The following is a 22,346-nucleotide window of genomic DNA, read 5'->3' on the forward strand; positions in this document are numbered from 1 at the left end:
AAAATAGGAGAAGAGAGACCTTTAGAACATTCTTCTTGCAAGTATCTTCAAATTGTTTTAGGACGTCAATATGCTCTTGGGTTTCAGGTTGAATGGGGAATGACAGACATGGGGTGTTGGCTGGCATGTCATCCCAGTGCTGGGGGACATCTTTAAAAGTATCTTCGGGCCGGACCTTTTTCAGCATCTCATGGATCTCATTGGAAGCCTTGAGCACGTCTTTGCTGAGACCCTCTATGGTGAGTTTAGCCTCCTCTTGGGAAGATGTGGGGAAACTTATGCTCACGTCCATGGCGGTCTGCATGTCATAGATGTTCTGCAGGTCCAATTCTGATAGGCTGAAGAGGGCTTTGTCATTGATGAGGTTGAAGTCTTGCTCTTTCACGATCAGGTCCTTGATCACTTGCTTGGCATGATCAACGTGGGCCTGAGACACACCACAGATGTGGAAGCATGCAGGATCCATGTCCTGGCTCTCAATTTCAATGACTTCATTCTGTTGTGCATTATCAACTTTCCTTCTGGTAAAGAATGCTGTAAGAATATGAAGATAATTTAGTTACAGTATATTGAGTCCAATAGTCTTTACAGGTTTAAATAACAGGAAATATTACTATTAAGTACAATGGTAAACCTGACTTTATTTTCCATAAATTATGTACTGTAGATCAAAGTTTAGAAAATGAAGTATGTCATACATAAAACATTTTGGAAGAAGCCCTCCGTTTCCTGAGCGTCAGTGCCTTCCTTTTTAAGCATACTTGTGTGGAAATCATTAAGCATGGCAGGCTGAAAGATGACCATTCGGACAAGCTTCAGGGAGTTCTGGGACTTCTTGCCCACCACTTCCACAACAGCATCCAACATGACGTCTGCCACTTCACTCGGCTGTATGTTGCCTTGGCCTTGAATGACAGGACACTTTAGTTGGCACATATTGCAAACATGGATTTGAGATTGAACAAGTGTGAACACATCTTAACAGCCTCACTGTATGTCTGCTGTTAAGTTAATCATTAACTAATGCATACAGACTAAAATCTCCTTTCAGTACCTCACATTCTCTTTCCCTCCTCTGTTTTTGTAACTTACCCGTGCCAATAGCAGGTAAAGATATGGATGTGAAGTTATTCTTTGTGCACATTTTGAGTGCACCTTCGACAGACTGCTGGATCTTCTTAGTGTCTGTCTGGATTACCAGGTGGATGATCTTCTTACACTGCAGGTTGCCTGGCTTTGTCATTATCATGCCTTCGTGTGGCTGGGCTCCTGAAAATATACATTGTAGATTTCATTGTAAAGAACTGAGAAAATCGATAATTTCTTGCTTATTTCATAATTGTTGAATAGGACAGTGAAAGACTGACAAGAAAACTAGGTACTCGTCCTCATCTAATGACAAGTATGAAAGATCGGACCAATGTGCAGCGTGGTAAGTGTCCATTTTAATGAAAACAACTGAACACTGAATGACAAAACAAAAAGCGAATGACCGAGACTGAAACCGTTCTGTATGGACAGACACAGAAAACAACTACCCACAACCCATAGTGGGAAAACAGGCTACCTAAGTATGATTCTCAATCAGAGACAACGATCGACAGCTGCCTCTGATTGAGAACCATACCAGGCCAAACACAGAAATACAAACATAGAAAAACAACATAGAATGCCCACCCCAACTCACGCCCTGACCAAACCAAAATAAAGACATAAAAAAGGAACTAAGGTCAGAACGTGACACATGATGTAGGTCATGTAACTGTTTGTTAAATGCAATATGTTTTGTGGACAAGCATTAGACCCAATGATATGTTTCTGCGCATGAGCTTTGCTAGGTTACGTCACCAACATCGCCTACAAGTGTGATTGGGGGATTTCAATTGGAGTGACAGTTCCTGGAACTGTTCATGTTCACTGTCTTTGGTTGTAATGTACAAGTTATCAATCTAGCTAGATTAGCTGTTTATGCCAGCTAGCCATTTTAGTGGTTAATGTTAGCAAGCTTCTCACGATAAACGCCACTGACACTGTATGTAGCATAGTTAAGGTTTCATAATACAAACCATGGTTTTGGTTTGTAGCTGTTGCTAGTCGTTTGTTTGAACGAGAAAGTCCCGCGCACCACCAAAACCACTCTGCCCATGATTCCCTCAAAATGTATCACCGAACTGGGAGCAGGCAGAGGTAAACATTGTGTTTGATTGCCTGATTGTGTAAAGATGGAGCACTAGACAGCTAGCTAGGCCACTCCAGGACATGTGATTCTGCTTTCTAAGTTGATGTTGATGTTGTTTACCACTGGTAAACCAGGAGGAGGAAAATACCCAGATGAAAGGGAAGTATAGTGTAACCCTGTGATTGTCATATCTTGTGTTATGATGTCAGGGGTAGAGGCTCTTACCGAGTCGTTGGCATTCAGTCTCCACAGTCGGACCAGCTGCGTCCAGAATGGCTTTAGACACCCCTGGAGTGGTGTACAGAAGGGATATTTCATTTTGATTTAAAATATGCCCGGCTGAAGCTAGCTCAATGGGTTAATACAATATTCAGTTGTGCAGACATGTCAGGTTTGATACTCTATCAGTTATATGGCAATAATATTTTTTAATCCAAAACTAAACCATATCTACTTTTGTGTTTGCTATTATTTGCTATGTTTCCAAGTGTATGATCTTAAATAGAGGTAAGAGTACCTGACTTGAGGCTGAAGGAGGAGTTGGAAGAGTTGACAATGACATCCGTAGTCTCTTTGGTAATGTCCCCTGTGACGGCCTGTACAACCACTCCTGACATCTTTATCTCATACATTGCTGAACTTGAGGAAGAACCTAGCAGTTGAGAATAAAAGTCAAGCTATGGACCATCAAAATGATGGGAGTGACCTGGCAGTAATAGGAAGTTGCAAAGACAGCATGAAGCACGGAGTATGTAGCAATAACCATAAGAAATTATGTTGGCTGAATAACTATCAACTAGGATACATTTTTCCTGGTTAGGTCACAAGGTCAAGAAACACTCTGGCCCTAATGTATTATAATTCAGGTCACCATAACTATGAAACAACAATAACATTAAAGGATATCTTCACTTTTTTAAACTTACCTCTGTTGCATTTACCCTGAAAGTAGTCCGTCATCCACAGAGAAACTGTCATACACGGTTCGGATTTGTTTAAATAGCCACTGCTAACTTGGGCTAACACTGCTATGCAAAAAGGGGCAAGCTCAAAGTTGATGACCAAATTCAGATTACATAAAATAAAATAAATTAATTTGTTGGACACGGTTGTTTTTTGGTTAGCAGTGGCTAATGTTAGCAGTGGCTATTGAAACAAATCCAAAATGCTAATGTCTCTCCTGGACCATGAACTACCCACTGGGCACACTATGCCATTTCAATATGACAATTGGGTGATATTTGGTTGAGACGTTGATAAATGAGATTACAACCTAAAATATATTCACCCATTCAAAAAGACAGCTAAATGTTTGTTGAATTCCCAAATGTGCTATTACTGTGCTTTCAACCATTTACAAGCACAATAAAGTTAAAAATGGAAAAGAAATGTCAGATGTTTTGTTTATTTATACAACAACTGAATGTGTTATCACTGATAGCCAAATGAACTGAATTGCAGTTGAGGTTACATGATGGTCAATGCTGTTTAAGATTCTGCACAGATTATTATAGTAATTGTGAAGATCTCCACAGACCTGCCAGCTTGGCATGTTGTCCTGAACATACACACTCTCTAAGAACTTTGTAAAAGCTATGTGTGAGGGCCTCCCGAGTGGCATAGTGGTCTCTAAGGCACTGCAATGCAGTGCTAGAGGCATCACTACAGACCCTGGTTCGTTCCAAGGCTATGTCACAACCAGCCGTGATTGGGAGTGCTATAGGGCAGCGCACAATTGGCTCAGCATTGTCCGGGTTAGGGGAGGGCTTGCCCGGGGGCGTAGGCCATCATTGTAAATAAGAATTTGTTATTAACTTGACTAGTTAAATAGAGGTTAAATAAAAATAAAATAAAAAAGATAAAGTAACCCCAAAATGAGGCCATGGATATTTTACTCATTTTAAGGTTGAATAAATACTGTTACATACGTTTGGAAGATACAGTAAATAGCCTGAAGGTTATCATAAAAGTAATTTTGAATTGCCTTTGGTTGTTACACAAAGAAATATCAACATTTGAAGGAAATGTATCTACTTCTTGGATCGTTTCATCTGGCTTAGTCCTATTCTTTAACTTAGATCTTTGGTTGAGTTGGAAACGTGAATCCCATATATAATTTGTTAACTTGTCAACGAGTTAATAGGCTAATTACTGTATTACAAAAGTGATATTGAATTGTGTACCTACCGCTTGGAGATGTACCTACCGCTTGGATAGTTCCATCTGTGCCACTGGCTTAGTCCTATTCTTTAACTTAGATTTTTGGTTAAGATGGTGACGGGAATCCAACATATATAAATTATTACCTTTCAGAGAAACTGTATTTAAATGTAAAGTGTCCCAGAGTGGAAAATGAGTAGAGATATTTTTCTCCTACTCTTATGGGTAGATATGAAAGCTATGCATGAAACCTCTTTAGACACAAACCTTTTATTAGACCTCAAGAGCTGTCCTGACCCGTCGACAGTTACCAACAAGTGTCTTCATAATAGACAAAGGAAGTGAGTCAGAGGCTCCTGCGCCATACTCAGAAAATTGCTTTGGAGTCGCTGAAATAAGTTTTTTATATTTCTATATGATCAACCATAAATATTCTAGGCCTCCACGCAACAGTATCTCTTGCGCTTTTGAGAATGATTTCACATGAGGCCTAATTCACAAGATATGCCAAAATACTTATAACCACTAGGCTAATACTGTATATAATCACATATTTTTATTTCAATTATTTCATTAATGTACATCATGTTATTTGAAGTTATCCCTCTGGAGGGCACGTTATTATTATTTTAAATGCCTAAATTGGTCCTATAAGTTGGGCAATTGAAAGCATAGAGCCTATGTTAACTTTTATTGTGTTCAGTGAAAATGATAAACCTTTCAAATGTTTTATGCAACATTATCAGCAAGCTACTTGATGCTTAGCCTCCTGGGCCAAAGCGATTTAGAGTTGTTCAACGGGATTGACGAGTGTGTTGATATAAAGGTAATATTATAAAAATTCACTTTTAACTTTTATCACACTGTATGATTCAATGCAATATACTTGTCACATTATTCAAAATATTAGAATTGGTAAAAAAAAATATATACAGTATATGCATGCCAACATATTAGGCAAGAATTAAGAATAGCTAAAGTGATCATGTCAGGCGAAAATTATATAAACCGTTTTACAATTCCAAATCAAAGTTAATTTGTCACGTGTGCCGAAAACAACAGGTGAAGACCTTACAGTGAAATGCTTACTTACAGGCTCTAACCAATAGTGCAAAAAAGGTATTAGGTGAACAATAGGTAGGTAAAGAAATAAAACAACAGTAAAAAGACAGGCTATATACAGTAGCGAGGCTATATACAGTAGCGAGGCTACATACAGACACTGGTTAGTCAGGCTGATTGAGGTAGTATGTACATGTAGATATGGTTAAAGTGACTATGCATATATGATGAACAGAGAGGAGCAGTAGCGTAAAGGAGGGGTTGGCGGGTGGTGGGTGGGACACAATGCAGATAGCCCGGTTAGCCAATGTGCGATAGCACTGGTTTGTCGGCCCAATTGAGGTAGTATGTACATGAATGTATAGTTAAAGTGACTATGCATATATGATAAACAGAGAGTAACATCAGCGTAAAAAGAGAGGTTGGGGGGGTTACACAATGCAAATAGTCCGGGTAGCCATTTGATTACCTGTTCAGGAGTCTTATGGCTTGGGGGTAAAAACTGTTGAGAAGCCTTTTTGTCCTAGACTTGGCACTCCGGTTCCGATTGCCATGCGGTAGTAGAGAGAACAGTCTATGACTGGGGTGGCTGTGGTCTTTGACAATTTTTAGGGCCTTCCTCTGACACCGCCTGGTGTAGAGGTCCTGGATGTCAGGCAGCTTAGCCCCAGTGATGTACTGGGCCGTACGCACTACCCTCTGTAGTGCCTTGCGGTCAGAGGCCGAGCAATTGCCGTACCAGGCAGTGATGCAACCAGTCAGGACGCTCTCGATGTTGCAGCTGTAGAACCTTTTGAGGATCTCAGGACCCATGCCAAATCTTTTTAGTTTCCTGAGGGGGAATAGGCTTTGTCATGCCCTCTTCACGACTGTCTTGGTGTGTTTGGACCATTCTAGTTTGTTATTGATGTGGACACCAAGGAACTTGAAGCTCTCAACCTGCTCCACTACAGCCCCGTCGATGTGAATGGGGGCGTGCTCGGTCCTCCTTTTCCTGTAGTCCACAATCATCTCCTTAGTCTTGGTTACGTTGAGAGATAGGTTGTTATTCTGGCACCACCGGCCAGGTCTCTGACCTCCTCCCTATAGGCTGTCTCGTCGTTGTTGGTGATCAGGCCTACCACTGTTGTGTCGTCTGCAAACTTAATGATGGTGTTGGAGTCGTGCTTGGCCATGCAGTCGTGGGTGAACAGGGAGTACAGGAGGGGACTGAGCACGCACCCCTGGGGAGCTCCAGTGTTGAGGATCAGCGTGGCAGATGTGTTGCTACCTACCCTCACCACCTGGGGGCGGCCCGTCAGGAAGTCAGGATCCAGTTGCAGAGGGAGGTGTTTAGTCCCAGGATCCTTAGCTTAGTGATGAGCTTTGAGGGTACTATGGTGTTGAACGCTGAGCTGTAGTCAATGAATAGCATTCTCACATAAGTGGTCCTTTTGTCCAGGTGGGAAAAGGCAGTGTGGAGTGCAATAGAGATTGCATCATCTGTGGATCTGTTTGGGCGGTATGCAAATTGGAGTGGGTCTAGGGTTTCTGGGATAATGGTGTTGATGTGAGCCATTACCAACCTTTCTAAGCACTTCATGGCTACGGACGTGAGTGCTACGGGTCTGTAGTCATTTAGGCAGGTTGCTTTGTGTTCTTGGGTACATGGACTATGGTGGTCTGCTTGAAACATGTTGGTATTACAGACTCAATCAGGGACATGTTGAAAATGTCAGTGAAGACACCTGCCAGTTGGTCAGCACATGCCCGGAGCACACGTCCTGGTAATCCGTCTGGCCCCGCAGCCTTGTGTATGTTGACCTGTTTAAAGGTCTTACTCACGTCGGCTACGGAGAGCGTGATCACACAGTCGTCCGGAACAGCTGATGCTCTCATGCATGCCTCAGTGTTGCTTGTCTCGAAGCGAGCATAGAAGTGATTTAGCTCGTCTGGTAGGCTCGTGTCACTGGGCAGCTCGCGGCTGTGCTTCCCTTTGCAGTCTGTAATAGTTTGCAAGCCCTGCCACATAAGATGAGCATCGGAGCCGGTGTAGTATGATTCAATCTTAGCCCTGTGTTGACGCTTTTCCTGTTTGATGGTGAAAGTGGCAGCTCTACCCTTTAGCTCAGTGCGAATGTTGCCTGTAATCCATGGCTTCTGGTTGGGGTATGTACGTACAGTCACTGTGGGGACGACGTCCTCGATGTGCTTTTTGATAAAACCAGTGACTGATGTGGTGCACTCCACAATGCCATCGGAAGAATCCCGGAACATGTTTCCAGTCTGTGATAGCAAAACAGTCCTGTAGTTTAGCATCTGCTTCATCTTACCACTTTTTTATAGACCGAGTCACTGGTGCTTCCTGCTTTAATTTTTGCTTGTAAGCAGGAATCAGGAGGATAGAGTTGTGGTCGGATTTACCAAATGGAGGGCGAGGGAGAGCTTTGTACGCGTCTCTGTGTGTGGAGTACAGGTGATCTAGAATTTTTTTCCCTCTGGTTGCACATTTAACATGTTGATGTGGTAGAACTGATATAAGTTTCCCTGCATTAAAGTCTCCGGCCACTAGGAGCGCCGCCTCTGGGTGAGTGGTTTCCTGTTTGCTTATTTCCTTATACAATTGCAACATTTGATGTACAGTCACATTCACCGTGGTTGTCTGAAGCGTGCTAAAGAGTTCACAGCTGGCAATGACTCATTGCGATTGGTTAATGAGCGTCATCACTCTCTTTCCTTTCTGGTACCTCAAATTGTTGTGATTACCAGCTGAGAAACTTTTATGAGTTGATTTTACTCCTGGAACAGACTTTGTCTGAGCAGTATCTTAACATCATCCTAAAACCTACTCTGAGGTTTGTTTTGTCTTAAAACAGGTTTTAATAGGATTTCTTGGACCTTTTCTGAGACGCTTTGCGGATACAGCCCCTGGAGTAATCCCGAAAACCGTCCTTCTCGCGAAAACGTCCGTAAAGACCAAATGGTTTGAGCTACAAACTAATATGACCCTACTATGGAAAGCTAAGACTCTCACGAACACTGACATGCAAATATTGGCACAATGACTTGAATGGGATTTGTGACACAAATGCAAAAATTTGGAAGGTTTATAGCAACAGTGAACCTATTTAGTTTTAATGTGGTGATCCCTCAATTACAGTGCATTCGGGAAGTATTCAGACCTCTTGACTTTTTCAACATTTTGTTACGTTACAGGATTCAGCTTTTTCAGCCAAACCCGTTGCTGACAGGTGTATAAAATCAGGCACACAGCCATGCAATCTCCATAGACAAACATTGGCAGTAGAATGGCCTTACTGAAGAGCTCAGTGACTTTCAACATGGCACCGTCATACAGTATATTGGGGGAAACCATCATTTGTTAACATACCTTTAATCTTCTGAGTAGACACCGCTGCTGAGCCACCTGAGGTTGCAGACTTGGTTGTGAACCTCTTGTTAAATTCATCAGAGAAAGCCTGAAAATAAAATCTAAAGCCTTTAAAAATACTAAACAGAAAATCATAAATCAATCTGCTAGAACCAACTCGACTCTCCTCCCTAGACAACATTTACCAGTATATCCTGGCTATCAATGTTATTCAGTCCTGGTCCTGAGAGAGGCCCCACAGGGGTTTGTTCTTACCCAGCACTAACACACCTGATGCAATTACTCTTTGTGTGTCAGGTGTGTTAATGCTTGGCTAGGACTTCCTAATCAGTTATAATCAGTGATTAATGCCCACCCCCCGTAGAAAGCGAATTAGCATAATATCTCTAGCTGTTAAAGCTAGAGATAATGTATATCCGCATCTGAGGTGGAAGGTTGCAGAGCTACAGCGGTGTTTGTCAGACCAGGAGACATCCCGAAAACGAGTCTTCCAACAAAAACATGTCTATGGAAAAATGAGACTCTCATGAACATGATGGTGTTATCAGTTCTGCTGTACGACCCCCACAAGTGTCACAGGACCCGTCTGAAGGTAACCCGGTACCGGGCCGGAAAATGAATGGTAGTGAATAGGGCATTTCCACTGTAAAAAAATATATAATAATTTTCCTGAGCTTTCTTATTTCTATCAGATATGACAGACACTTCAAAACATACTTCCTTCTGATTTACACTGAACAAAACTATAAACGCAACATGTAAAGTGTTGGTCCCATGTTTCAAATCCCCCAAATTTTCCATACATACAAAAAGCTTATTTCTCTCAAATGTTGTGCACAAATTTGTTTACATCCCTGTTAGTGAGCATTTCTCCTTTGCCAATATAATCAATCTACCTGACAGGTGTGCAGGGTTGGGGAGTAACGGATTACATGTAAAAAGGTAACTGTAGTCCATTACATTACCAGCAAAAATCAGCATTGAAAAAAGGTGCAAGTTTAAGTTTGTTCCACCTGAGCGAGTCTGACCACAAGTCAGAGACCACTATGATGACACACGAAATGTGTTTGATGGGTTGCGGGAAAAGAGCAGGAATAGGCTTTTGTAGGCTACAGTCCAAGCTATGTCTTCCAATGGTGTGACTGCTGTCGGCATCCAAAGATGAACCAACTTGAATAAACGCTTGGAGGATGACAGCAGGATGACAGTAGTGGTGTAGTCTACGGGGATATGGATATCACTTATTATTGATATCTACAGTTGAAGTCGGAAGTTTACATACACTTAGGTTGGAGTCATTAAAACTCGTTTTTCAACCACTCCACATATTTCTTGTTAACAAACTATAGTTTCGGCAAGTCGGTGAGGACATCTACTTTGTGCTAGACACAAGTAATTTTTACAACAATTGTTTACAGACAGATTATTTCACTTATAATTCACTGTATCACAATTCCAGTGGGTCAGAAGTTTACATACACTAAGTTGACTGTGCCTTTAAACAGCTTGGAAAATTCCAGAAAATGAGTCAATTGGAGGTGTACTTGTGATTGTATTTCAAGGCCTACCTTCAAACTCAGTGCTTCTTTGCTTGACATCATGGGAAAATCAAAAGAAATCAGCCAAGACCTCAGAAAACAAAATGTCGACCTCCACAAGTCTGGTTCATCCTTGGGAGCAATTTCCAAACACCTGAAGGTACCACGTTCATCTGTACGAACAATAGTACACAAGTATAAACACCATGGGACCATGCAGCCGTCATACCGCTCAGGAACGAGACGCCTTCTGTCTCCTAGAGATGAACGTACTTTGGTGCGAAAAGTGAAAATCAATCCCAGAACAACAGCAAAGGACCTTGTGAAGATGCTGGAGGAAACAGGTACAGAAGTATCTATATCCACAGTAAAACGAGTCCTATATCGACATAACCTGAAAAGCCGCTCAGCAAGGAAGAAGCAACTGCTCCAAACCGCCAGAAAAAAGACAGAATACGATTTGCAACTGCACATGGGGACAAAGATTGTACTTTTTGGAGAAATGTCCTCTGGTCTGATGAAACAAAAATAGAAGAGTTTGGCTATAATGACCATCATTATGTTTGGAGGAAAAAGGGGGAGGCTTGCAAGCCGAAGAACACCATCACAACCGTGAAGCACGGGGTGGCAGCATCATGCTTTGCTGCAGGAGGGGCTCATGCACTTCACAAAATAGATGGCCTCATGAGGGAGGAAAATTATGTGGATATATTGAAGCAACATCTCAAGACATCAGTCAGGATGTTAAAGCTTGGTCACAAATGGGTCTTCCAAATGGACAATGACCCCAAGCATACTTCCAAAGTTGTATAAAATATCTTAAGGACAACAAAGTCAAGGTATTGGAGTGGCCATCACAAAGCCCTGACCTCAATCCTATAGAAAATTTGTGGGCAGAACTGAAAAAGCGTGTGCGAGCAAGGAGGCCTACAAACCGGACTCAGTTACACTAGCTCTGTCAGGAGGAATGGGCCAAAATTCACCCAACTTATTGTGGGAAGCTTGTGGAAGGCTACCTGAAACATTTGACCCAAGTTAAACAATTTAAAGGCAATGCTATCAAATAGTAGTTGAGTGTATGTAAACTTCTGACCCACTGGGAATGTGATGAAAGAAATAAAAGCTGAAATAAATCCTTCTCTCTACTATTACTCTGACATTTCACATTCTTAAAATAAAGTGGTGATCCTAACTGACCTAAGACAGGGAATTTTTACTAGGATTAAATGTCAGGAATTGTGAAAAACTGAGTTTAAATGTATTTGGCTAAGGTGTATGTAAACTTCCGACTTCAACTGTACATTGCACATTGATTTGAATCACACTGCTGCTCTCTCATTTAGCTATTTGCACCTTACGGATTGTGGTTGTTGTGAATGGCTGTTCACAAATCTAAATGAGTATTTGAACCCAATAATGGTTGAATTCAAGAAGTTTAAGCTGCTTATCAATCATTGTTTTTGAAACCAGTGGACAGACAGTGAAAATGCGCTCTTGCAACAGCTGCGTAGTGCGAATCCAAGCCTATGGAATAAAAGTGGGGCTTTAATTGCTCATTTTAATTCATAGGCCTAATGGACACATGCTCAAACCTGTACACTTTTGATAGACTTAAAGGGTCAATCTGTAGTTGCTACATCTATTTTTTTTAACTTATAAATGATATATACAGTACCAGTCAAAAGTTTGGACACACCTACTCATTCAAGGGTTTTTCTTTATATTTACTATTTTCTACATTGTAGAATAATAGTGAAGACATCAACACTATGAAATACTACATAATGAATCATGTAGTAACCAAAAAAGTTTTAAACAAATCAAAATATATTTTAGATTTTAGATTCTTCAAAGAAGCCACCCTTTGCCTTGATGAAAGCTTTGCACACTCTTGGCAAAGCATGCCATTCCATGAGTGCAGCATTTATTTTTGAACTGGAATCAATGAGCCCAATCAGTCCTCCATGACAACAAAATCATAATCAACAGAGGACAGCTGGCTAATAAGTCCTTAGTTTTGGGGTCATGCTCAGGTTAAACAATTTGGCTAAACTATACCTCCATATTTCCAAGTCCTATTCTTGAAGATCAAGGGTTATAACATTTATTAGAATGACTGGAATTCTGATGGACTTTGGTTTTTAATGAAAATATATAATTGAATCGTATTATTATATGTAGTAAAACGTGATGGGTTAAAAGAAACCTACATGTCAACTCATAAAGTAAAATGTAACATCCATATATGGCCAGCTATGTAAACTTTAACATTGATTTATCCTGCAATGGAGTTTGTTCAATTGGTAACATAGATTTTTGTCTTCTTCTAATGCTTCTTACGTGGAAAGTAATCTAAAAGTAACAGAATGTAATCAGAATACGTTACTGAGTTTGTGTAATCCCAAAACTACATTACTGATTACAATTTCGGACTGGTAACTTGTAACTGTAACGGATTACATTTAGAAAGTAACCTACCCAACCCTGCAAGTGTGGCATATCAAGAAGCTGATTAAACAGCATGATCATTACACAGGTGCACCTTATGCTGGGGACAATAAAAGGCCACTTTAAAATGTGCAGTTTTGTCACACAGCACAAAGCCACATGTCTCACATTTTGAGGGAGCGTACAATTGGCATGCTGACTGCAGTAATGTCCACCAAAGCTGTTGCCAGAGAATGCAATGTTCATTTCTCTACCACAAACTACCTCCAATGTCGTTTTAGAGAATTTGGCAGGACCACTACATGTAAGGTGGTCTGGGATGTTGAGGAGTGTTTCTGTCTGTAATAAAGCCCTTATGTGGGGAAAAACTCATTCTGATTGGCTGAGCCTGACTCCCCAGTGGATGGGCCTGGCTGCCAAGTGGGTGGGCCTATGCCCTCCTAAGCCCAAATCCATTGACTAGGGCATGATGAATTTATTTAAAATGACTGACTTCATTATATGAACTGTAACTCAGTAAAATCGTTGAAATTGTTGTGTGTTGCATTTATATTTTTGTTCAGTATATTTTTACATTTATTAATCTGTTATTTCTATGGGCTAATAGCAGCAAGGCCAAATTCAATGTTTCATAAAATTATTGTTTTATATATTTTTATACCTACAGGGGTCCTAAAATTCAAAATCAAATAGCTAAATGATCCTTGGTATGACGGTGACCATTTTAAAACAATTCCACATTAGCTTAGAAACCCAGAGCTGGGCCCTTAGACTCTAGGCGGATATTTAGTCTAAGGCATTAAAAGCTTATTTTGACAGTATTGCATGTTTTTCTGCTTTCCATACCTGGATAGTATCTGGATCACCTGGGTGGAGGATAAACACAACCTCCTTCAAGTGTTTGTGCTTCTTCTTACTGCTGAACTTGAGCACTTGATCCAGCATAAGTGAAGCCACCAGATCCTTGGGGAATCCTAGGTTTCCTGTGCCGATGGCAGGGAAGGTCATCGAGACTAGTCTCTGCTGCTCTGCCTCCCCCAGGCATTCCTCCACAATTCCACTCAACAACTGTGGGATGTCAGGCACAAGATGTTTGGTTTATGTTACCTTTATAAAGAAATTGTAGCAAATGTGTTCTAATTGGTAATTATTGGACCAGGCACTGTAGGTTTTTACGATTTTGTCCACCACTAAACCTTTTAGGACTTCCACGTTTGGCCATACTGTGCTGGAAACAGACTGGGTTCCTTTCAAAATATTGAATTGTACAAATTAAACAATGTACGATACAAATTGATTGAGACAAGAATAGGCTGTTCAAAATGACCCGCTTAACTTGGAAAGGTTATAGCAGCATTTGACAGTATGTTTTATTTGATCTAAGAAGTCAGTGAGATACGTGGACAGCTTTCTACCTTCTGTGCTGCACCTTTCCCTTGATCCCACTTAGGGGCAATGGTGTGAAACACCAGCTTGCTCTTAAGGTTGCAGCCATCAGTGATGATGAGTGCTCCTTCAGCAGCACTGCCAGTGGGCCCATGTTCGTTTATCAGGTCTTGAAGTCGGGGTCCGGCAGCTTTTAGGATGGCATTCGAGACCGCTCCGCTATGAAGTAGCAGGTCTAGACCCACTGTGTTCACAACCACCTGAGTCTGTAACAGACAAATACAAATATTCTATAGATCTTTTAGTTGCACTGCATGGTTAATGGCTGGTTTTAAATGAGTTGTGAATTTAATTCAATGACAATTATTAGTGTGTGTCATTTAAGTGCCCAAAGGGTAATCTCTGATACAGTATATCCGGTTTTTATTGAATCTAAATTGAATGAAGAATGAACTAAGACAACTGAGACAAAAGCCAGGAAGAGGGTGCAATAGTGATAGTTTACCGTAGCATCCTGGATGTTCCCTTTCATCAGGATGATTGTCAACCCCTCTTTGGTCTGCACTCTGTCAGAACCATCCCTGCTCTGAATCAGTCTATGCTGGTTCTGTGTCGAGAAAGTTGGATGATTATGCTGCTGGAGACTTTTTCCATGGCTCCCAAACCCCTTCTGATCTGTGTCCTCCATAGCCTGGACCGTCTGGTCATCCTTTTCAACCAGATGGACCACACAGCCTGTCTTTCTCAAGATTTCTTCAACACACATTGCCTCCTTTTCCTGGAAGAACTTCTTTCCGCCAGGCTTGGAGACTCTCAAGATATCAAAGGATGTTGAGGATATTAAGTTTTGAAAAAAGTCCATGCAGTCCTTGACATAAACCCTGATGCCGCTAAAGCAAATGGCCTTATCTTTGAAAGACACTTTTACTGTGTCTTTAACCTTATCGGACCAAGCATTTTTGTTGTGTTCCTCGATGAATTTGACAATGGCCTTAGACTTGACCTCAAGAGTTTCATCAACTGGAGTATTCTGACATAAGTAGTCATCAACTTTTTTCCGGACTGAATCAACAGTTTGCTTATAGCCAGATATTACCACTTGTAGACTTGGATATACACCAGGTGTCCTGATGATGCATTTCTTTGATGGAGTGTTGAAAGCTTTCTCCAAATCAGTGACAAGGTCTTGCCACTCTGACATCTTCAGGACATTAGAGTCTTCAACATCGATGTATTGTGAAATCAAAAGGGTATCTAGTTGGTTTTCTGCTTCGCTCAGAACCTCCTCTGAGACAGCCAGGAGCTGTACTCCCTTTCTTTCTAGTTCTAGTCCTGCATTAATCCCTTGTGAGGTGAAAAGGGTACTGGTAAACTGTTCCTCGTCTCCCTCATTGTTCTTCTGCAGAAACTCAAAGACATAGTTGTCTAATTGCACCATCCTCCGTTTCACTGCCATTCCTCTTTCCATAAACTTCCTGTTAGCACCCAAAACCTCTTGTGTCAAGCCAAATAAGATTACACTCTGATTCTGATGATTGTACGTCATTTTCAGCTCTGGAAATTCACCTGCAATTTTGTCCTGTAGTCCGTCTTGCAAAAGTATATGGTAGGTAGAGGGCGGCAGTGGGAACTCCTCTGTTATGCCCGTCTTCTCCCTCTCAATGCTGTTGGCAATCCTGTCCATGATCCCATTTAATGTTTGTTTGAGCCTATCCACATCTTCTTCCAATCCCACCACTTTCACAATACCTCTAGGCTTATCAGGAACTACAATCACTGCTTCCCCTGACATCTCCTTGTGTATTGCACCTTCATGTGCTTCCCATGCGTTGGCCTGGATCTGGAGCTCCAAGGACTTGAATTTAGACAAGGCTTGAATGAAGACAGCCTTGGCAGTGGTCTTCCACTTGTTGATGTGCTTGGCTTCGACATCCTTCTGCTGGAGTAGAGAAGGCAGAGGGCTTAACTGGACGGTAGGTTGTTGAAAGTCTACTTTGCAGAAGTGATCAGCCATATTCTTGTGGATGGTCTCTGCAACTCCTTGCTTGTCAGAAAGGTATCTCCAAATGGCCTGGTCAATGTTCTCAGTGAAGGCAGCAGGGAGTTTCAATGTGGGTCTATCTTTGCCATACAGGGCCATTCCCAGAGATTCATAAAATGGGAAAACTTTCATCTCTTTATGTTGCTGTTTTAGGATTCTGTCAACAGCTAAAAGACAATCAATATTTGTTAATACATCATTTTCAAATATGCATTTTTCCAAGGCATACTGTATACCAATAATTTACCTTTCGGATCTTGAAAAGTGATGATTGCAGATTGATCCTCTTCAGTCATTACAACGTCTTCCACAACCTCATATTTGTCAAAGTGTAAGCTGAGGTGTTCTGAACTAAACTTCGGCGGTATGTTTTCAACTTTCACTTTTGCTGTAACCTCCAGGGGTTTGACTCGTAATTGTTTCTGCATGAACTTTCTGTTCCCGGGGCAGCTTGACATGAAGTGCTCAGTCGCTGACAAAAAAAAGTATACTAGTTTAGATCTTTTCTTCATTTCAATCAATGTACTCAAATCATGTTAAATTATGTTCTGGAGATTTTCTCTTTAAAGTTTGACATACTGTAAATGAAACATTACTGAAACTCAATTAAAAACGGGACATTTTCATGTTAGATAAACAGTAAACCATAACTTTCCAAATATGTATATGACCTACACTGTAAACGGGTTGCTGTGAATTTGACAGTTATTTAAAGGCAGCTCGTGGTAATCTAAATACAGTATCAAAGCATATACTGTGTAATGACACACAGTACAATACCGTAAAATTGACTGTATTATACTGTAAAAAGTTAATGCTACTGTAATTGTAATGAATTATTAAATTCATGAATTCATGAATGCAATTCATTGAGGGGAGATGGGGTTTGTATTTCACAGTAGGTTGAGTGTTAGGTAATGTTTTTACACGTTACAGCATGTCAATGAATATGTTGTGTTTTATATCACTTGCACTTCTAGAGGCCTTAACAAAGGCTTCCAAACTGGCAGCGACTACAGGGAAAAACAGACCAAAAGGACATGGCAAAATGCTCAACCATTAGAAGCACATACGAGTTAAATTGGAACAGCACTCTCACTAACGGGTGTAACAAATATAACCTCTTATAAGGCACTTCTCAAAATAATGAGACGGAAACAACAATACCATGCAATCACTTGTGGTCAAAAGGTTTTTGCTGCTCAAAAAATATGGTCCAGTGCTGAATTACAGTACAGCTAATTTTTCCGCACCCACAACATCTTCCCACAGTGCACCATAATTTACAGTAAGCTGCAGTATGGTGCGTTTTACAGTAATTTACTGTTGATCATACAGGTGAAATACTGTAAAAACACAAACAAAGAAATAAAACAACATTTGGAGTTATGATAGGGTTCAAAAGTTTTACTAAGCTCATGAGGCACTTACAGTGCATTCAGAAAGTATTCAGACACCTTCACTCTTTCCACATTTTGTTACGTTACAGCCTTATTCTAAAATTGATTATATTGTTTTTTCCCCTCATCAATCTACACAATTTAACCCATAATGACAAAACAAGAACAGGTTTTTAGATTTTTTTTTAAATAACTGAAATATCAAATGTACATAAGTATTCAGCACCTTTGGCAGCTTTTACAGCCTCGAGTCGTCTTTAGTATGACGGTACAAGCTTGGTACATCTGTATTTGGGGAGTTTCTCCCATTCTTGTCTGCAGATCCTCTCAAGCTCTGTCAGGTTGGGGACCATCAATGCTACAGAAATGTTTTGGTACCGTTCCTCAGATCTGTGCCTGGACATAATCCTGTCTCGGAGCTCTACGGACAATTCCTTTGACATCATGGATTGGTTTTTGCTCTGACATGCACTGTCAACTACACTGTCAACCTTATATAGACTGGTGTGTGCCTCTCCAAATCATGTCCAATCAATTGAATTTACCACGTGGACTCCAATCAAGTTGTAGAAACATCTCAAGGATGATCAATGGAAACAGGATGCACCTGATAGCATAGCAAAGGGTCTGAATACTTATGTAAATAAGGTATTTCTATTTATTTGTAATAAATTTGCAAAAAAATCTAAAAACTTGTTTATTTGTTTTGTCATTATTGGGTATTGTGTGTAGATTGATGAGGGGAAAAAATATTTTATCCATTTTAGAATAAGGCTGTAACGTAATATAATGTGGAAAAGGTGAAGGGGTCTGAATACTATCTGAAAGCACTGTACTGTATAAGGTGTTCCCTTTTTTATTCGTTTACCTTTTGCATTTTGAAAAGTCACAACAGCCAAGCAGGAGTCAGGCAGGATCTCCAGGCTGAAGTTCTCTGATGCAGAAGGAGAGTCTTTTAAAACATTCTCCACCAGCATCTCCAATAACTCCTGGTCCACACTCTCCTGAATGTTCTCCAACAAGGCTGAGGTGGACCCCTGCTCTTCCTCGTCCGTTGGTGCGCTCACACTAACCATCTCCCCCTGAATCTCAGGAGGAGCTGTGTTTCCACCCTGAAGTAAGTCTTTTGGACCAGTAGCAGCTGAGAATGAACAAATTGATTGCTGTAAATGTAAAGGCAAAAAACTCTGCCCAATATAAGAATTGTTGAGAGGGGGCATACTCTTCCTGTGGAAATTGTCTGTTGTCACAAACTGTGCCAGGAAAAGAGCCTAATTGTCATAATTTCGAAACCCTTTTAACACTAGTTACCGACAACAAAAAACTATTTACCATGATTTCTGTGTTAATATAGAGGAATTAAGAAATAATCTATCTTTTGTATACTAGTGGTACGCTGCTAAACTGAAAATGTGAACTCAGTAGTAAACTTTGTAATAAAAGCACACAATTTGGCACAGAGGTAAATACAGTCATGGCCAAAAGTTTTGAGAATGACACAAATAGTATATATTTTCACAAAGTCTGCTGCCTCAGTTTGTATGATGGCAATTTGCATATACTCCAGAATGTTATGAAGAGTGATCAGATGAATTGCAATTAATTGCAAAGTCCCTCTTTGCCATGCAAATGAACTGAATCCCCCAAAAACATTTCCACTGCATTTCAGCCCTGCCACAAAAGGACCAGCTGACATCATGTCAGTGATTCTCTCGTTAACACAGGTGTGAGTGTTGACGAGGACAAGGCTGGAGATCACTCTGTCATGCTGATTGAGTTCAAATAACAGACTGGAAGCTTCAAAAGGAGGGTGGTGCTTGGAATCATTGTTCTTCCTCTGTCAACCATGGTTACCTGCAAGGAAACACGTGCCGTCATCATTGCTTTGCACAAAAAGGGCTTCAAAGGCAAGGATATTGCTGCCGGTAAGATTGCACTTAAATCAACCATTTATCGGATCATCAAGAACTTCAAGGAGAGCGGTTCAATTGTTATGATGAAGGCTTCAGCACACCCAAGAAAGTCCAGCAAGCGCCAGGACCGTCTCCTAAAGTTGATTCAGTTGCGAGATCTGGGCACCACCAGTACAGAGCTTGCTCAGGAATGGCAGCAGGCAGGTGTGAGTGCATCTGCACGCACAGTGAGGCGAAGACTTTTGGAGGATGGCCTGGTGTCAAGAAGGGCAGCAAAGAAGCCACTTCTCTCCAGGAAAAACATCAGGGACAGACTGATATTCTGCAAAAGGTACAGGGATTGGACTGCTGAGGACTGGGGTAAAGTAATTGTCTCTGATGAATCCCCTTTCCAATTGTTTGGGGCATCCGGATAAAAGCTTGTCCGGAGAAGACAAGGTGAGCGCTACCATCAGTCCTGTGTCATGCCAACAGTAAAACATCCTGAGACCATTCATGTGTGGGGTTGCTTCTCAGCCAAGGGAGTGGGCTCACTCACAATTTTGCCTAAGAACACAGCCATGAATAAAGAATGGTACCAACACATCCTCCGAGAGCAACTTCTCCCAACCATCCAGGAACAGTTTGGTGACGAACAATGCCTTTTCCAGCATGATGGAGCACCTTGCCATAAGGCAAAAATGATAACTAAGTGGCTCGGGGAACAAAACATCGATATTTTGGGTCCATGGCCAGGAAACTCCCCAGACCTTAATCCCATTGAGAACTTGTGGCCAATCCTCAAGAGGTGGGTGGACAAACAAAACCCCATAAATTCTGACAAACTCCAAGCATTGATTATGCAAGAATGGGCTGTCATCAGTCCGGATGTGGCCCAGAAGTTAATTGACAGCATGCCAGGGCGGATTGCAGAGGTCTTGAGAAAGAATGGTCAACACTGAAAATATTGATTCTTTGCATCAACTTCATGTAATTGTCAATAAAAGCCCTTGACACTTATGAAATTCTTGTAATTACACTTCAGTATTCCATAGTAACATCTGACAAAAATATCTAAAGACACTGAAGCAGCAAACTTTTTGGAAATTCATATGTCATTCTCAAAACTTTTGGCCACGACTGTACAGTTGAAGTCGGAAGTTTACATACACCTTAGCCAAATACATTTAAACTCAGTTTTTCACAATTCCTGACATTTAATCCTAGTAAAAATCCCCTGTCTTAGGTCAGTTAGGATCACCACTTTATTTTAAAATGTGAAATGTCAGAATAATACTAGAGAGAATTATTTATTTCAACTTTTATTTATTTCATCACATTCCCAGTGGGTCAGAAGTTTACATACACTCAATTAGTATTTGGTACCATTGCATGTAAATTGTTTAACTTGGGTCAAACGTTTCAGTTAGCCTTCCACAAGCTTCCCACAATAAGTTGGGTGAATTTTGGCCCATTCCTCCTGACAGAGCTGGTATAACTGAGTCAGGTTTGTAGGCCTCCTTGCTCACACGTGCTTTTTCAGTTCTGCCCACAAATTTTTTATAGGATTGAGGTCAGGGCTTTGTGATGGCCACTCCAATACCTTGATTTTGTTGTCCTTAAGCCATTTTTCCACAACTTTGGAAGTATGCTTGTTTTGGAGCAGTGGCTTCTTCCTTGCTGAGCGGCCTTTCGGGTTATGTCGATATAGGACTCATTTTACTGTGGATATAGATACATTTGTACCTGTTTCCTCCAGCATCTTCACAAAGTCCTTTGCTGTTGTTCTGGGATTGATTTGCACTTTTCGCACCAAAGTACATTCATCTCTAGGAGACAGAACACGTCTCCTTCCTGAGTGGTATGACAGCTGCGTGGTCCCATGGTGTTTATACTTGTGTACTATTGTTTGTACAGATGAACGTGGTACCTATAGGTGTTTGGAAATTGCTCCCAAGGATGAACCAGACTTGTGGAGGTCGACAATGTTTTTTCTGAGGTCTTGGCTGATTTCTTTTGATTTTCCCATGATGTCAAGCAAAGAGGCACTGAGTTTGAAGGTAGGCCTTGAAATACATACACAGATACACCTCCAATTGACTCAAATTATGTCAATTAGTTTATCAGAAGCTTCTAAAGCCATGACATAATTTTCTGGAATTTTCCAAGCTGTTTAAAGGCACAGTCAACTTAGTGTATGTAAACCTCTGACCCACTGGAATTGTGATACAGTGATTTATAAGTGAAATAATCTGTCTGTAAACAATTGTTGGGAAAATTACTTGTGTCATGCACAAAGTAGATGTCCTAACCGACTTGCCAAAACTATAGTTTGTTAACAAGAAATTTGTGGAGTGGTTGAAAAACAAGTTTTAATGACTCCAACCTAAGTGTATGTAAACTTCCCACTTCAACTGTATGTCTACTGTAGCTGAGAAAGTAATACTAAGTTTGTATTGCGTAGTAAGCTGTTAGTAACCCATGTGCCTCACCCTAATAATCTATTTTCACCTCTTAATTTCGCCTACTGTTCTGACTTGGTCGTGCACATGTAGCCTATAACCTGTTTTTGAGACATGTAATCGTTGAATACTGTAAGAGCTTTCATTGTCTGCTTATATGCCCCTTTATTTATCCTACGGTTCTGACTTGGTGAACACTGTAAGAACGACACATGTTCTGAATTCTGTCGCTGTACATTTCAAAAGTGCTGAACAAATAGTTACATTGACTACGTCCGTCCTAGCGCGCTCATTAATGTCTTAATCGAAATTATGGATTGTTTCTTATCCGCTTGTTGTCCCCTTATGCCATAGTTTGTACATCTCAGTTGTCAGTAGAAACCACATTTGTTTAAGCAAGCCAGCCAT

General features: G+C 40.9%; 1 protein-coding gene across 2 annotated transcripts in view; it reads right to left on the reverse strand.

Annotated features, from left to right (window-relative positions):
• Nucleotides 1-22,346, reverse strand: part of LOC139575643 (protein mono-ADP-ribosyltransferase PARP14-like) — a 41,110-nt gene that overhangs the window by 2,629 nt on the left and 16,135 nt on the right. For both annotated transcript variants that reach the window (XM_071400825.1, XM_071400826.1), the window contains exons 4-14: nt 18,453-18,725; nt 16,432-16,656; nt 14,649-16,351; nt 14,173-14,409; nt 13,604-13,825; nt 8,772-8,859; nt 2,697-2,831; nt 2,405-2,467; nt 1,093-1,269; nt 699-905; nt 20-534 (exon numbers count right to left, since the gene is read on the reverse strand). In XM_071400825.1, coding sequence (XP_071256926.1) covers nt 20-534; nt 699-905; nt 1,093-1,269; nt 2,405-2,467; nt 2,697-2,831; nt 8,772-8,859; nt 13,604-13,825; nt 14,173-14,409; nt 14,649-16,351; nt 16,432-16,656; nt 18,453-18,725 — 3,845 coding nt within the window. The remainder of the gene's footprint in view (nt 1-19; nt 535-698; nt 906-1,092; nt 1,270-2,404; nt 2,468-2,696; nt 2,832-8,771; nt 8,860-13,603; nt 13,826-14,172; nt 14,410-14,648; nt 16,352-16,431; nt 16,657-18,452; nt 18,726-22,346) is intronic.

This window comes from Salvelinus alpinus, chromosome 5 (genome assembly GCF_045679555.1).
Source record: "Salvelinus alpinus chromosome 5, SLU_Salpinus.1, whole genome shotgun sequence".
In the NCBI taxonomy this organism is placed as follows: Eukaryota; Metazoa; Chordata; class Actinopteri; order Salmoniformes; family Salmonidae; genus Salvelinus; species Salvelinus alpinus.